This window comes from Triticum dicoccoides, chromosome 6B (genome assembly GCF_002162155.2).
Source record: "Triticum dicoccoides isolate Atlit2015 ecotype Zavitan chromosome 6B, WEW_v2.0, whole genome shotgun sequence".
In the NCBI taxonomy this organism is placed as follows: Eukaryota; Viridiplantae; Streptophyta; class Magnoliopsida; order Poales; family Poaceae; genus Triticum; species Triticum dicoccoides.
In genome coordinates this window covers 482,034,044-482,050,315 of record NC_041391.1, presented here as the reverse complement: position 1 = coordinate 482,050,315, position 16,272 = coordinate 482,034,044, and the positions used below count along the sequence as shown (strand labels likewise).

The 16,272-nt window shown below is 45.1% G+C and overlaps 1 protein-coding gene across 2 annotated transcripts; it reads left to right on the top strand.

Annotated features, from left to right (window-relative positions):
* The first annotated feature begins 259 nt into the window (after positions 1 to 259).
* On the top strand, positions 260 to 4,244 carry LOC119326532 (U6 snRNA phosphodiesterase-like). Of its 2 annotated transcripts, none has more exons than XM_037600167.1 (7): positions 260 to 386; positions 2,240 to 2,397; positions 2,478 to 2,561; positions 2,825 to 3,074; positions 3,234 to 3,330; positions 3,554 to 3,619; positions 3,904 to 4,244. In XM_037600167.1, the coding sequence occupies exons 2-7, from the start codon at positions 2,250 to 2,252 to the stop codon at positions 4,096 to 4,098; spliced, it is 840 nt and encodes a 279-aa protein (XP_037456064.1). In that variant the 5' UTR covers positions 260 to 386; positions 2,240 to 2,249; the 3' UTR covers positions 4,099 to 4,244. The 2 variants fall into 2 exon arrangements, with proteins under 2 accessions (XP_037456064.1, XP_037456063.1); XM_037600166.1 differs by having other exon boundaries at positions 264 to 436.
* Positions 4,245 to 16,272: the final 12,028 nt, after the last annotated feature.

Genomic DNA, 16,272 nt, shown 5'->3' with positions numbered 1-16,272 from the left:
AAATAAATTAAAGTATGGAGAAGTCCGATTTTGCGAAAATACGAATTGGTGAACATTTTTAAAAATTCATAACTTTTTTGAAAGCCCGAATGTTTTTTAAAAAGCTAATAAAAGGAAAAATGAGAAAAACAGGGGCGCCTGCGCCAGCGATGGGCTGGCCCGAAGTGTGCTGGTTCCCCCCGCACCCGCGCGACCGAGCCGACGAACTACCCAGTAGAGGAAAACAGCCCCCTCAAAGAAAAAGAAAAACAGTAGACGAAGCCCTTCCCTGCTGCCGCCGTCCAAGAGGCCGCGCATCAACGCCGCCGCTCGTCCGGCGACCCCACGCCACCACTCGCCCGCGTTCGCCCGTTCGTCTCCAGGAGGGTGCGCCGCTTCCCGTCCAGGTTGGGTCACCGCCCGCCCCTCTGTCCTTCCGTTCCGCTGCCTCCGCACGGTACCCCCCTCAGCCCGTCTGACCCTTCCCAAATCCTAATTTCCACTTACACTACCTGATGCCTCGCTGACTTGGATGATTTTTCCTTTCAATAGATTCATTCAAATGTTCAATATCATCGATGATTAGCTCCTGAGGTTTAGAGTTTGTTAGTTCAATGTAGAAAGCCTTTTGGTAATTTCTGTTTCAATTTAATTTTAGTGAGAGGAGCTTGACTTTTGATATGTCTGCATAAAACTAGGGTTAATTTTTGGGGGTGTTTTTTAGCCTTTTTTGCCTGGGGAGTCAGCTAGTCCTGGCTATATCCGTTGCCAACAGTTAGTGTGAAAACTGAAAATTGTTTCAAAACCTTGCTGAAACTATCTTGCTTCGGACACCTAGTCTTAGTACTCTAATTATTGGCCTTGAATCAAGAGCTCAGTACACCTTGCTCCTGGAAATGCCCCAGGTGAACACTACCAGATGCAATTCTGATTGCTGGTTGCTGGTCAGTCAAGTAGTGTTGCCCATCATTCGGTATTTATGCAAAGGAAGTAATAATATTTGTAACATGTCTGGGTGCTTCCTGCATTCTGTTTTGCTATTAGCATCATGTGTTCAAAACTTCAAATATCGCCATCAAACGACCAATGCCACAATATAGGCTTGTAGAAATGGTAGCGGCAGGTTAATTATTATTTGGAGCTCGAGACATTCGACTGGACCGTTGGTGGCCTGTCATCTGGATGTTCTTACTAGTTTCTGTCAAGACTTGATCTGAGTTAATGGGCACTGCTGCATGAACTTGGATCGCCTTCAACTACTGATGTTGGATATAGCTCTGGGCATAATCCACCTCACAAAGAAAAAGCTATGTCATGATCATTTTTGGCAGAATGGTTTTCTGGTGCATTTTATTACTTTGAACTAGAATGACTGGCTAGCAATGTTTTTGGTGAGTTGGCTAACAAGTGGGACTGTATAAGCATTTTGTGATCTTGGACCTTGACTAGTATCTTGCCTTCGAGATAGAAAAGTATCTGTCTTCAAATCTATGCTCATATGATGGATGAAAAGTTCCATTTTTATGCACACTTGATGTATACATAACTGATACAAAAAGTTCAGTTTGAAATGCATTTATTGGTTTTCTTGGATCTTTAAGTGTTTTTAAGCTCTGCAAGGTACAACATAAATTCTGTGTTTAGTGATCCAGGTTTGATTGTCCGAGAGTTCTTAATATACAAGCCGGCGTCTTGATAACATAGCACAACTTATTTCTTGTCAGTGTCTTAGTGTCTTCTCTTGAAAATTTCTTGTCATTGTCATTGTGCTTCAGAGAGACCTTGTTATAGCTGTATGCTTCCTCTTGGTACCTCAGAGATGGATTGCTGCACATGAAGATATTCCTTTTCTAATAATATTTTTTTTGAATATGAATGCCGGCTTTGTATAAGTTGTAACTGGCAAGTCTTATTAGTATGTGTTGTGACTTGTGCCCATATTTTCTCCTCTGCTTGATGCTTGAAACCCCAAAATAAACCGAACAGCAGTTGATAGGGAGGGAGGGAGGGAGACTGTGATGATTAGTGGGGATTGAGTGGAGGGAGGGGTTTCACCCAATCCCTGCAGGGATTGAACTCCCTAGGTAGGGGATTAAACCCCTGTCAACCGAATAAAGCCGAACAGGGGTGACAGAGAAACGGGTTCGATCAGGTTGCTCTGTAGGAATAGTTCATGGAAATTGCAATCGTACTGCCCCTTGATACAAATTGCATACAGAAATTGTGTTTCTAATAACCGAACAATTATCGAACTTTGCAGCCTCCCATCGATGGATGCACTCATGGCTAACTACGGATCCGACTCTGATGATGACAATGAGCCGGCGACGGTTGCCGGTGGTGCTCCGGAGCCACAGGAAGCTTCCGTGCTGCTTCCTCCTCCTCCCCTCGACCTTCTCCAGCCCCCAAATTTCGTAGGTTTGGCCTTCTTGAATCTATCCCGGTCGTTTTGGGGGTCTGTGGTGATTGCTCACGTTTTGGAACAATGTCTGCTGCAGATTACTCAACAATTGCACAGGGGAGTCGCATCCGGAGTTTCCCCCATGTGGAAGGCAACTATGCGCTGCATGTCTACATCCCTGGTCTGTTTCTTTTGGCTATTAACATAATATCTATCTACAAGTATTGATCAGGCATGCATTCATAGATCCATCTGTAACATTGGGCTCCAGATGCTGCTGCTCCCACACTTGGTCTCTGAACTAATCTTATCTTTTCAGTTTTAATACCAATATAAGCGACCTTGCAACACGAAACTGAGATTCGTTTCTCATTGTTAGGCATGCAAATTCTACATCCAGAAGCTTTTTCGCTCTTATGACATGTGTAACTATCTCATATGCAGTTGTCATTCCTTTCAACGCAAGAAAACAGCTGACCCTCGTTATGAGAAGAGCTGCATCACTTGTGCCAGATCTCTATGCTGTAGATGCGGACTATGCACTTTCGGAATTGTGCAAAGATGAGCAAAAACTTGAGAAAGTGCTTCTGGGCAGGGAGTTCCATGTAAGCTTAGGAAGAACTGTTGGAATCCAGGTGCATCAAATTGACTCCCTCGTCGCAATGCTTCGTCAGAAGTTTCAGTCACAACAGCGGTTAGCCATCTGTCAATACTTTATTGATGAGCCGACAATGTTTTGCTCCCTCTGGTGTATCAAATCATGTGAACTTCTGTAGAGGAATGTGTGTGGCCAGTTATGCATGTACTTGTATGTGTCATGATTTGTAAATGTGTTTGTGTTTGCATAAAGCAGGTATTGGATGGAGTTCAACAAATGGGAGCATTTTGTCAATGATGATTCTACACGATCATTTCTTTCACTAGAGGTTACAAGAACTGGGTTACCAGAGGTATGTGGTAGTTTCTGTCTTCACTTGTTGTCTATACGCATCACATGATTGTCAGTTTGTATTTGTTTATTTTGGTCCTATGGCCAACTCATTTTGAGTTTCTTATCAACATTGTATGGTAAAAAACTCACATTGTAAGTTTGTAATTGCAGTTCACCGATCTGAAGTATTTACTATAATGAGGTCTATGTGTACTTTGTTAGTTACTTCATTTGTTTTGCAGATAAGTAAACAAATACATATGGTTGATGAAGTATATCGATTGCACGGTCTCCCTGAGTTTTACAAGGTACTATGTGGTTCAATTATGTTCTGTTTCTGGATGATGACCAGATGGTATGACACTTCTAGCTCACGGCTGATGTCACAACATGTCATGGATAACATAACTTTGCCTCTCGAACTAATAAATCAAACGCCCTACTTGGAAACAAAAGGGATGAGCTTCAGTTGACAACATTGGTACATAAGTAATTAGTAACTGATGTCAGATTATTACGACTGTAAAAAAAGCATCTCAGTTTTCGTCACCAAATTTGGAAAGGCGTTTTAACTGGTATTGTCATTTTGCAGAATCCTCGGCCACACATATCACTGGCGTGGGCATTGGGTGATGTTAGCTCCAAATTGAAGCAGGCAACTAAGGAGATTGAAAAATTTGAGAACAGCATCAACTCATCTAAAAACTGTAATCTGAGATGCAATTTCAGTCGTATAGTGTGTAAAGTAGGCAAGAAGGTCTACGATATCTGTAAAATTGGAGACTGAAGCAGCGTTCTTGTACACCTGACTTGCGGATGTTACCGAGTTTTGTAGAGTCAATACCTTTGGTTGTAACATGGAACTAAAAATGTCATGTGTTTCAGTAGCATTTGTTGTTTTGGTAACTACACGGTTGTTTGAATCACAGATAGCTAGGAAAAATAATCCCACCGTTACAAAATATTGAAAGTTCTAGCTTTATCCTAAGCCAAACTTATTTATATTTGACCAAGTTTTAGAAGAACTAGATGATAACCCGCCGTGTTGCTGCGGGAACACTTGTTTGCATAGTTGATGCATGATTTTGAGATGAAAAATATTGCAAAACAGTACTTAGGTATGATTCACTCTGTACGCAAAGAAGAATACATTGTCCAAGCGATTCTGCAGGTGTGCTCTCAGAATTTTGCACCTTGCACCAGAGATCCAAATTAAGTATTGAACAATGTGAAATGGATGGAAGCTAGTGCAAATAGTAGCAATATAAGTCTGCCTTTTTCCCACAGCTTATTGAGCATCGTTAGTCATGAAAGCAAATGTAAATTATTATGGAAAACTGAATTGCTACAACAGGCTTCTTTTTTTTAGAGCTGCTACAACAGGCTTCTCGTTATATATCACGGGGAATATTTGAAAATGCTAAGTACCCTTTGTAGCCTCTCTTTCTTATATAGATCCAAGATTTTCTCAGAAATTAAGAGAGGCTTATGATCATGTTGAATGTATCACAGCGGAAAGTTCGGAACTATGTTTGTACCCTCTGTAGCTTCTCCCTATTTCTTCTTGCACTAAAAAGAAGATAATGCTGATACCCCACGCGTTGCAACGGAACAGGATGCGTAGATACAAATTTACAAAATTACAGACAAAAATTATAAAATATCAATAGGCATGGAAAAAATCTAAAGAAAAGCATCATGTACACAAGAAGTCTCAAATACAATGGAAATGACACTAAGCATCCTAACATAGAAGTAGTTCTAATATCTGTAAATTGTAAATTGTGGCTAATTGTTACAATTTGTTCTGGTCCCTAAAACTCCATATGAAAATTTATTCTTGTCAATGTGAGAGTTTGTCCTGGTCCCTACAACTTCATATGAAAAATTATCCTTGCAATATGAAAGTTTCTGTTATCTGTAAAAAGAACAAAAAAATCAGTTAGGAAACTTCAAATTAATAAAAATAACCACCACAATTAATTTGAAATGGCATAAACCACCAAATGACCATCTTTGGATTTGCAGCTACATATTGGATGAAGATGTGGAATGGACTTGATAAAAACAATCATGTATAATAGCTGTCAGTGCTTCTAATCAATGACATAAAGTTCAGCTGTTATGTAATGAACTATTGGGAGGAGCACTTGACCAGTAGTAACATGTTGAATTGAACAAATTGCAAACTTTTATGCTAAGCTATCGGAAACAGCTAGCATAGCTCCAAATTTAAGGAAAAGGAACTGCACTTTGGTAAAATGAAAGGTTTAATTGGGCAGGCACAAATTCAGGCTACCACCAAATAAATTATATCCATGTGCAAGAAATAAGGAGCATTACTAATTATATGTAAGACGGCCTAATTGATACATTTTGGCAACCCCTTGGTAGGCATCATGCCAATAAGAATAAACACTATATTGCTGAAAAAAGAGAGACATATACTCCATGAGAACTCAAACACTTGACTGACTGAAATGGAGAAAATCAAAATCGCAGTGTATACACCAAAATCCAAATTGATATCTGCTACCTTATGTCCAAGTGAATGAGCATCTCCCTGAAGTCCAGTGAGAGTTGATATCCTGACCTAGAGGGTATCGGAGGCGTGAGTGGGGACTGGGAAGTGGCCACCAAGCTAGAATCCGAACAATCAACCACTAAAAGCATGTGGTACTCACCTGATAAGCTGATGCGCAAGCCCCAAAGGCGGAGCCCCTTTGGAAGTCATTTTTGCTTATGTAGCCAGACTCCTCGCCGTCGAGGGTGACGGCGGAGCAGAGCAAGGATGCTCGTAGGTTGTCGAGGATCTGGGATTGTGGGTGGGTGGCAACAGAACGACGTGGCTCGGCCCGCGTCCCACACTAAGGCCCTCTTTGATTTGCAGGATTTTCAAAACTCGGGAATAGGGACAATACAGGATTTGAGTGGCATGTCCACTTGAATCCTATAGGATTAGCATAGAGTGTTTGATGCTACAGGAAAAACAAAGGAATTGAAAAAAAGAGGTTGGAGTGGATGCTAGATTTTCAGTGAAATGCAGTACACTTGATTCCATAGGAAAAAATCCTATAGGATTCAATCCTGTGAATCAAACGACAAATGTAGGAAAAAAATCCTAAGGATTCTAACCCTCCAAAAGTCCCATGGAATTCCTTTGAATCAAAGGGCCCCTAAGGAAGAAGTTGGAGGCGAGGCACACAGGCGGGCGTGACGGATCTTGTTGGGGATATAACTACTAGGTATGACCCGCCCAGGAGGGGCCAGGTTATACCTATGGTGATTCATCATATGAAGCCCAAAACGATATTTGAAGATGGCGGTTCAGTTAAGGGCCCAAGGCCCAAAGGCGGCTTAAGGCCCGTAGAGATAAATCGCCATATATGTATGACTTGTATTGTAAGGCAAGAATAGATAGTCACCGAGCCGGACACTGTTTCTGAGCCAGCCGGGACTCCGTGAGCCGCTGGGCGTCGACCTCTGTATATAAAGGGACGACCCGGCGGCGGTTCAGGACAAGAAACATCATATCAAAAGCTAGGTCAAGCGAATTCGCCCTCTGGTAATCGAGACATAAGCAATACCACCTCAAACTGGATTAGGCCTTTACCTTCACTGCAAGGGGCCGAACCAGTATAAACTCTCGTGTCCTTTGTCCCGTTTTAACCCCTTTAAGCTTCCTAGTTGTGATGGCTCCACGACTAAGTCCTTTTGCTAGGACATCTGCCGTGACCTTTCCACAACAGTTGGCGCCCACCATGGGGCCAGCGCACGGTGGATTTGAGTTCTTAAAGGGTAACTTCGAAGGGCTCAAGGGATACACTATGGGCCGGATGACCAAGAGTCGTCGCGGCAAGCTCTACATCGACGCCGCAGGCTGGGGCCCCGACGCCGGCCCAGTTGAGTACGGGTACCAGGTCCCCTTCGGTGGAATCCATGTCTTCATCGGCAAAACGGCGAGCCGGACCCTGAGTTGGACATCTGCACCGACATCATTGAGACGGCTCAGCGTGCGAGACCTGCCCGAGCTCAGCCCTCCGTGAAGCGTGCCTTCGTGGGATGCATCCATGAAGGGGAATTTGAGGAAGGATCTATGTCTGGCGGTGAGACAGCCATCTACTCTAATGGCGAGTCGTCTGCAGGTGAGACTGATTCATTGTATCAACTGCATGATGGCGGGCTTGGGGGCTATTCCGATGGCAACAGTATTCCGGACCCCTATGAGCCGCCAAAAATAGTCGGGATCTTCATGGCTGGCACGCAGCCTGGGCAAAACTCTACGGCTGCGGCAGCAATGACTTCCGGGTCAGCAGCGGTGACGGCAGCCGGTGCAGGAGGCCCTGCGCGCCCATCGGCTCAGGTTCTGATGGCTTTAATGGACAAATTGACGGCTCTGTTAACAGCCGTAGTCAACCCGGTGAATCAAGCTCAACATGATGCGGAAGTGGCGCAGTTACGTGAGGAGGTAGCACAAGCCAAAGAAGACCTGGCGGCAGAAGACGTCAGAATGGCCGTGGAACGGGCGGCTTTGGATGCTCAGGCCCAGCGGATTCAGTCGGAGGCTTTCTAGCTTACGATGGATCAGAACGCATCAAATGAGATCGTGAGGAGAAGGCACCAGTCCCGTCTGCCTACAATTTATGAGCCTAGAAACCTCTTCCGCATGCTCGGTGCAGGGCCCAGTAACCCGCCGGAGATAAACCGGGCTGCGACGCCCGGGGCTGGGATGCCGGTTCAACCGCGTGTGGCGAAACCCCCTCGTCTGTATACTGCTCCACCTCACCATGTACCAACACCACCGGGTCATTATTCTAATCCGTTGGAGAACATGATCGTTGTAGCGGCACGATTGGTGGCTCTCCCGGTGGATGGCGACTCCCCGACGGCGGCTGAAACATGAAGGGTCAGAGAGCTTCTTCAGACAACCTTGGCGCAGCAGGATGGGTATTCTTATAGCCGGGATAGGATCCACTCGACTCCTCGCGCAAGCCGGAGCCGTAGCTATAGCAGGCACATGGACACACCAGCCATTTCAAGCAACACCCTGCGCCGAGACCAGCCGTGTCGGCATGAACCAGCGCGTGATGGAGTTCCTAATTTGATTGATCAGGACAGAGTGCATCAAGAAGCCGAGCAGGCGGCTCAGCGGGCGGCTTACCAGCCCCTTTCGGTTTATCCAACGACCTCGGTTGAGGCAGGCGTGACCTCAAGATCTACAGGGGTGCCTAGTTTGGTGTCGGCTCTGCGCAATGAGAGTTTGCCCAAGGATTTCAAAGGACCTCGAAAGGTGCCGAATTACACAGCCGACTTACCCCCTGAGGCGTGGATTGAAAGTTATGAGATGGCCATGGAGTTATTGGAAGTCAGTGACGCTGCGTGTGCCAAGTACTTCACCATGATGCTGGACGGAACGGCCCGTACTTGGTTAAAGGGGTTGTCAGCTAATTACATAGGTTCATGGGCAGAATTAAAGGCCCGACTCATTCAAAACTTTAAGGACACGTGCGAGCAGCCCATGTCAATTGTGGACTTGACTAAGTGCAAGCAAGAGGAGGGTGAATCCACGACCCATTGGGTGCGCCGGGTCAAAGCTATCATACATTCATCCGATAACATGAATGTCGGCTCTGCAGTCTTAATGTTGGAGAAAAATTGTCGTTTTTTGCCTCTTAAACAGAAGCTGGGGCGGCTCAAGCGCGATTGTAATGACGTGGGCCAGGTGATGGCGGCTCTAGTAAAATATGCCGACTCTGATAGTACCAAGGACCCCGAGTCTGACGATGAGAAGACAGGGAAGGGAAAGAAGAACGACAACGCTAAGGGCCGAGAGCAAAACCTGGCGAATCAAGGAGGCAACGGTAAACGCAAGGTTGATGGTAGCTCGGAGTTTGTGGCTAACACCAATGCACAGGGCAATAATCAACGTCGTAAGGGAAGGCCGCCTCCTCGGACTAGCGGGTCAGGTCCTACTCTTGAGCAGTTGCTGAATGAGCCCTGTCCAAGACATGGCATGCCAGAGAAACCAGCCACTCACCTTTGGAAAGATTGTACAATTTTGAAGGCTTTCAAAAACTCGAACGCGTTTGACGACAATCATGGACCGGGTGGCGGCTCAGGCGGGGGCGGTTTCCAGGGCTCGGGTTATGGAGGTGTCGGTTCTAATTCCAACTTCCAGCCCCCCAAGGTAATCAGGGTGGTTTTAATCAAGGTAATCAGGGTGGTTACAATCAGCAATCCGGCCAGGGAGGTCAGCAGCAGCAGCAATCCGGATATCAGAGTAATCCAAAACAGCTGAATAGTGGACAGTATCATGTGTTTACCACCAGTTTGTGCAAACGGGACCAGAAGCTTCATAAGAGGGTTGTGAACGCTGCTGAGCCGGCTGTTCCCTACTACTTGCGCTGGTCTGAGCAGCCCATTGTGTGGAGTAGGGCGGATCAGCCTCCCCGGGTTGACAATCCGGGTCACCTAGCTTTGGTGGTGGCGCCTCAAGTTGGTGGATACAAATTCACTAAGGTGTTTATGGATGGAGGCAGTAGCATCAATATTCTTTATTATGAGACCTTCCATCATATGGGGTTAACTGATAAAAGTCTTAAGACGTCCAACACTGTTTTCCATGGAATGGTGCCTAGTAAGTCGGCATACCTGATGGGAAAGATTGAGCTGGAGGTGGCCTTTGGAGATGAGCATGATTCCAGGGCTGAGAAGTTAACCTTTGAAGTGGTCAAAATCGGAAGCCTGTACCACGCTCTGTTTGGACGGCCGGCTTATGCCAATTTCATGGCACGACCGTGTTATGTTTATCTGCAGCTCAAGATGCCGGGTTATAAAGGAACCATCACAGTGCATGGGAGTCGGAAGATAGCTCTGGAATGTGAGGAAGGCGATGCTGCTTACGCTGAGTCTGTCTGTGCAACAGAGCAGTTGAAATTTTTCAAGGACAATGTTGACCCGGCGGATATGACGTCCTTGAAAAATCCAACTACAGAGCATGACCCGGTGCCGAAGTTTAAGTCGGCTGATGACACCAAGCTGGTTGATTTTGTTCCTGGCGACTCATCTAAGAAGTTCAGTATCAGTGCTAACTTGGATCCCAAATAGGAAAGCGTGCTCATTGAGTTCATCCATGAGAACCGGGACATCTTTGCATGGAAACCTTCTAACATGCGGGTGTACCAAGAGAACTCGCTGAGCACACTCTCAATACTGATCCGAAATTTAAATCGGCCAAGCAGTTTCTTCGACGATTCAATGAGGAGAGGCGTAAGGCCATTGGTGAGGAAGTGGCCTGGCTCTTGGTGGTTGGGTCCATTGTTGAAGTTTTTCATCTAGAGTGGTTTGCTAACCCGGTGCTAGTGCTTAAGAAGAATGGCACTTGGCGTATGTGTGTGGATTACACGGATTTAAACAAGGCTTGTCCGGCTGATCCTTTTGCTCTCCCTCGTATTGATCAAATCATTGATGCTATGGCGAGTTGTGAGCGCTTGAGCTTTTTGGATGCTTATTCTGGTTATCATCAGATCAAGATGGCAGTTAAGGACCAGGAGAAGACAACTTTCATTACTCCCTTTGTGGCCTTCTGCTATGTGTCTATGCCTTTTGGGCTCAAGAGTGCCCAGGTGACTTATTAGCGATGTGTGCATAACTGTCTTCACAATCAGATTGGGCGTAATGTTCATGCTTATGTGGAAGACATTGTGGTGAATCTAGAGAGAAGGAAACTTTGATAGATGATTTGAAAGAAATGTTTGATAATCTCCAGGTTTACAAGATGATGCTTAACCCGACCAAGTGCGTTTTTGGTGTGCCAGCAGGCAAGCTTTTGGGTTTTCTAGTTTCTAACAGAAGCATTGAGGCTAACCCAGAGAAGATCAAGGCCATCACCTTCTTGTCTAAGCCGGCGTGTATCAATGATGTTCAATGTCTGGCGGGTCGTATTGCTGCCTTAAGCCGGTTCATAAGCCGGTTGGGTGAGAAGGCTATACCACTGTATCAGATGATGAAGAAAACAGATAACTTCATCTGGAGTGATGCTGCTAACAACACATTTGAGGACTTGAAGAGGCAGCTAGCTGAGCCGCCAGTTCTTGCTGCTCCCATTGATAAGGAGCCATTATTGTTATATGTGGCTGCCAACACCCGTGCTGTCAGTGTGGCCATTGTGGTGGAGCGGAAGGATACTGGCAAGGAATATTCGGTTCAACGACCGGTTTATTACATCAGTGAAGTGCTTATTGAGTCCAAGCAGAGATATCCACATTGGCAGAAGCTTGTTTATGGGGTGTTTATGGCCAACCAGAAGCTTAAGCAGTATTTCCTAGGTCACCCCATCACTATGGTCAGCTTTGCTCCGTTAGGAGATATTATTCAAAACAGAGAGGCCACAGGACAAGTCGCCAAGTGGGCCATTGAACTTGGGCCTCATGGTTTGAAGTATATGCCTCGTATGGCTATCAAGTCTCAAGCACTGGTGGACTTCATCAAGGACTGGACAAAGCTGCAGATGCCTGAAGAGAAGCCGGATAATACATATTGGACTATTCACTTTGATGGGTCCAGGAAGTTGGAAGGCTCGGGGGCTGGAGTTGTGTTAGCTTTCCCTCGAGGTGACAAGTTTTGTTATGTCCTAAGGTTGATGCTTCCAGGTACTAACAATGCAGCAGAGTACAAAGCCTTGCTCCATGGTCTTCGGATGGCTAAGGAGATGAACTTAAGTCGGGTGAGATGTTTTGGCGACTCAGACTTGGTAGCTCAGCAAGTTTTAGGCAAGTGGGATTCCAAAGACCCGCTTATGGAGGCTTATCGCCGCGAGGTGGATGCCATTGCTGGATATTTCAAGGGTTATCAGGTGGAACACATTGATCGCAGGAAAAATGGGGTGGCTGACGCCTTAAGGCATCTGGGGTCTCAGCATAAGACGGTGCCACCTAACACCTTCTTGGATATCTTACATAACCCCTCTATCAAATTGCCTATAGAGGAGGACCTGGTTGTTCCTGACCCGGAGGCATAATTGGTGGCGGCTCTTCACGTTATCCCAGATTGGACAGTACCATATTTGGCTTATATGACCCGGGGCGAGTTACCTGAGGATGAAACTTTGGCCAGGCAGATAACCCGGCGGTCTAAGTCAATGACAATTGTCAATGGCGAGTTACACCATCGCAGTGTCAGCGGGGCGTTTCAGCGTTATGTATCTCTTGAGGAGGGTCAAGAGATTCTTCGTGAGATTCATGAAGGAGATTGTGGTCACCATGCCAGTTAAAAGTCCCTTGTGGCCAAAGCTTTTCGTCATGGATTTTATTGGCTGACGGCTCACGCTGATGCAGAGGATTTGGTCAGTAAATGTGATGGTTGTCAGAAATATTCACGGCAAGCTCACGTGCCTGCTCAAGAATTGAGGATGATTCCAATTACTTGGCCGTTTGCAGTCTAGGGACTTGACATGGTTAGGCCTTTTAAAAGGTCCAAGGATAAAAAGTCCCACCTCTTGGTGGCGGTTGACAAATTTACAAAGTGGGTTGAGGCAGAGCCGTCAGTAAGTGTGACGCGGCAACGACGGTTCAATTCATTAAAAAGGTGATTTTTCGTTTTGGCTTTCCCCATAGTATCATAACTGATAATGGCACTAACTTGTCCAAAGGTGCTATGAAAGAGTTTTGTCAACATGAGCATATTCGTCTTGATGTATCATCAGTAGCTCACCCTCAATCCAATGGTCAGGCTGAAAGAGCCAATCAAGATATTTTGAGAGGCATCAAGCCCCGGCTTATGGTTCCTTTGCAACAGACGCCGGGCTGTTGGATGGAGGAGTTGCCTTCTGTGATATGGAGTATTAATACTACCCCAACAGGTCTACGGGTTACACGCCCTTCTTCATGGTTTACAGAGCAGAGGTGGTTCTCCCTAGTGACATCCGTCATGACTCCCCTCGCGTGGCGGCTTACGTTGAAGCTGATAATGAACAGGCGCGTCAGTATGCACTTGACCTGTTGGATGAGAAGCATGATCTTGCAGCAGCCCGTTCGGCGATTTACCAACAAGACCTGCACCGTTACATAGCCGTCGGGTTAAGTCTAGAACCTTTCAAGAAGGTGACTTGGTGCTCCGGCTCATCCAAGATCAAACTGATATGCACAAGTTGTCCCCACCTTGGGAAGCGCCTTTGTGTTTAGCAAGAATTTGAACAACGGGTCATACTACCTTATTGATGTTCGAGAGCACAAAGACTCACGTAAGTCGGAGGAGGAGACCCGCCGGCCGTGGAATATCGCTCATCTTCAGCCTTACTACACTTGAGCCACCGACTCTTATGATGTACATAATTTTGATGATGTATATATTATGATGATTATAATAAAGCGGGGTCTCTATTGTTTTATCTTCAAAATATCATGTGTCTTCTTCATCATCAATGACCATTGGGGGTTGATCGTATTCGAATCTAGCTTAACCCCTTTGGCACAGCTTCCCGATCATATTCGAATAATAGCTGTTCAAACCTCTTAATCATCTGGGGGCTCGATCATATTCGAATCATAGCTTAACCCCTTTTGGTCCGACCCTGATCGTATTCGAATGAGAGTCGTTAAATATTTAGACCACTTGAGGCTGATCGTATTCGAATCTAGCTTAACTCCTTTGGTACAGCTTCTTGATCATATTCGAATCATAGATGTTCAAACAACTTGATCATTTTGGGGCTAGATCGTATTCGAATCATGGCTTAACCTCTTTTGGTCTGACTCTGATCGTATTTGAATGAGAGTCGTTAAAAAAGTTTCAAGGTCACTTGGGGGCTTCCTGTTCAAACATAGGTGTCTTCACCAAAAAGAACATAGCTGTTGGTATCCTCTTGATCGGCGCAATGCCAAAAACCATTTGGGGGCTGCCTGTTCAAACATAGGTGTATTCACCAAAGAGAACATAGTCGTTAGCCCTTTTGGTCCGGCTTACTGATCGTATTCGAATCAGAAGCCTCGTGTTTTTTCTCTCCTTGTTGATTGATGACCCACAAGTGTAGGGGATCAATCGTAGTCCTTTCGATAAGTAAGAGTGTCGAACCCAACGAGGAGCAGAAGGAAATGATAAGCGGTTTTCAGTAAGGTTTTCTGTGCAAGCACTGAAATTGTAGGTGATATAGATAGTTTTGTGATAAGATAAATAGTAACGAGTAACAAGTAAATAAAGTAAATAAAGTGCAGCAAGGTGGCCCAATCCTTTATGTAGCAAAGGATAAGCCTGGACAATTTCTAATAATGAGGAAGGAGCTCCCGAGGACACATGGGAATTATCGTCAAGCTAGTTTTCATCACGTTCATATGATTCGCGTTCGGTACTTTGATAATTTGATATGTGGGTGGACCGGTACTTGGGTACTGCCCTAACTTGGCCAAGAATCCCACTTATGATTAACCCCTATTGCAAGCATCCGCAACTACAAAAGAAGTATTAAGGTAAACCTAACCACAACATTATACATATGGATCCATATAAGCCCCTAACGAAGCAACACATAAACTAGGGTTTAAGCTTCTATCACTCTAGCAACCCATCATCTACTTATTACTTCCCCATGCCTTCCTCTAGGCCCAAATAATGGTGAAGTGTCATGTAGTCGACGTTCACATAACACCACTAGAGGAAAAGACAACATACATCTCATCAAAATATCGAACGAATACCAAATTCACATGACTACTAATAGCAAGACTTCACCCATGTCCTCAGGAACAAACGTAACTACTCACAAAGCATATTCATGTTCATAATCAGAGGGGTAATAATATGCATAAAGGATCTGAACACATGATCTTCCACCAAGTAAACCAACTAGCATCAACTACAAGGAGTAATCTACTAGCAACCCACAGGTACCAATTTGTGGTTTTGATACAAGATTGGATACAAGAGATGAACTAGGGTTTTGAGAGGAGATGGTGCTGGTGAAGATGTTGATGGAGATTGACCCCCTCCCAATGAGAGGATCGTTGGTGATGACGTTGGTGATGATTTCCCCCTCTCGGAGGGAAGTGTCCCCAGTAGAACAGCTCCGCCGGAGCCCTAGATTGATTCCGCCAAGGTTCCTCCTCGTTGCGGCGGAGTTTCGTCCCGTAAGCTTGCCCATGATTTTTTCTAGGGTAAAAGCGATGATATAGCAGAAGATGGACGCCAGAGGCCCACCAGGGGGCCCAGGAGATAGGGGTGGGCCCCCTGGCATATTTCTTTTGCTTAGAAATTCTTATTAATTCCAAAAAGTTGTTTCGTGGAGTTTCAGGACTTTTGGAGATGTGCATAATAGGTTTCCAACGTTTGCTCCTTTTCCAGCCAGAATTCCAGCTACCGGCATTCCCCCTCTTCATGGTAAACCTTGTAAAATAAGAGAGAATAGCCATAAGTATTGAGATATAAGGTGTAATAACAGCCCATAATGCAATAAATATCGAAATTAAAGCATGATGCAAAATGGACGTATCAACTCCCCCAAGCTTAGACCTCGCTTGTCCTAAAGCGGAAGCCGAAATCGAAAAAATATGTCCACATGTTTAGAGATAGAGGTGTCGATAAAAATAAAATACGGACATGAGGGCATCATGATCATTCTAATAATAGCAACATATATAGATTTTGTCATATGATTTCCTATGCTCAAGTAACAAGCAATTCACAATGTCAAGTATGGTTCAAAAACTTCATTGGGAACTAACAAACTATAATCTCAGTCATTGAAGCAATTACAATTTATCGTAACATCAGAAAGAGTCAACAATAGAGCTTTTCAGCAAGCTCACATACTCAATATCTCGTAGTCTTCTACAATTACTAACACTCACGCAGTACTTGTGGTTATAGAGTTTCAGCCGGACACTAAGAAAGATAGGGGCTTATTGTGTTCCTTCCCAACGTATTCACCTTTAGGTGATGTCAACAATAATAGCCCATGCTAACTTGCATC

Bases quoted from the DNA above. Each gene is read 5' to 3' on its own strand.
- LOC119326532 (XM_037600167.1), top strand. From the start codon at position 2,250: ATGGATGCACTCATGGCTAACTACGGATCCGACTCTGATGATGACAAT. The intron at 2,398-2,477 runs GTTTGGCCTTCT...TGTCTGCTGCAG, and splicing joins CCAGCCCCCAAATTTCGTAG to ATTACTCAACAATTGCACAG. The intron at 3,331-3,553 runs GTATGTGGTAGT...TTTGTTTTGCAG, and splicing joins CAAGAACTGGGTTACCAGAG to ATAAGTAAACAAATACATAT.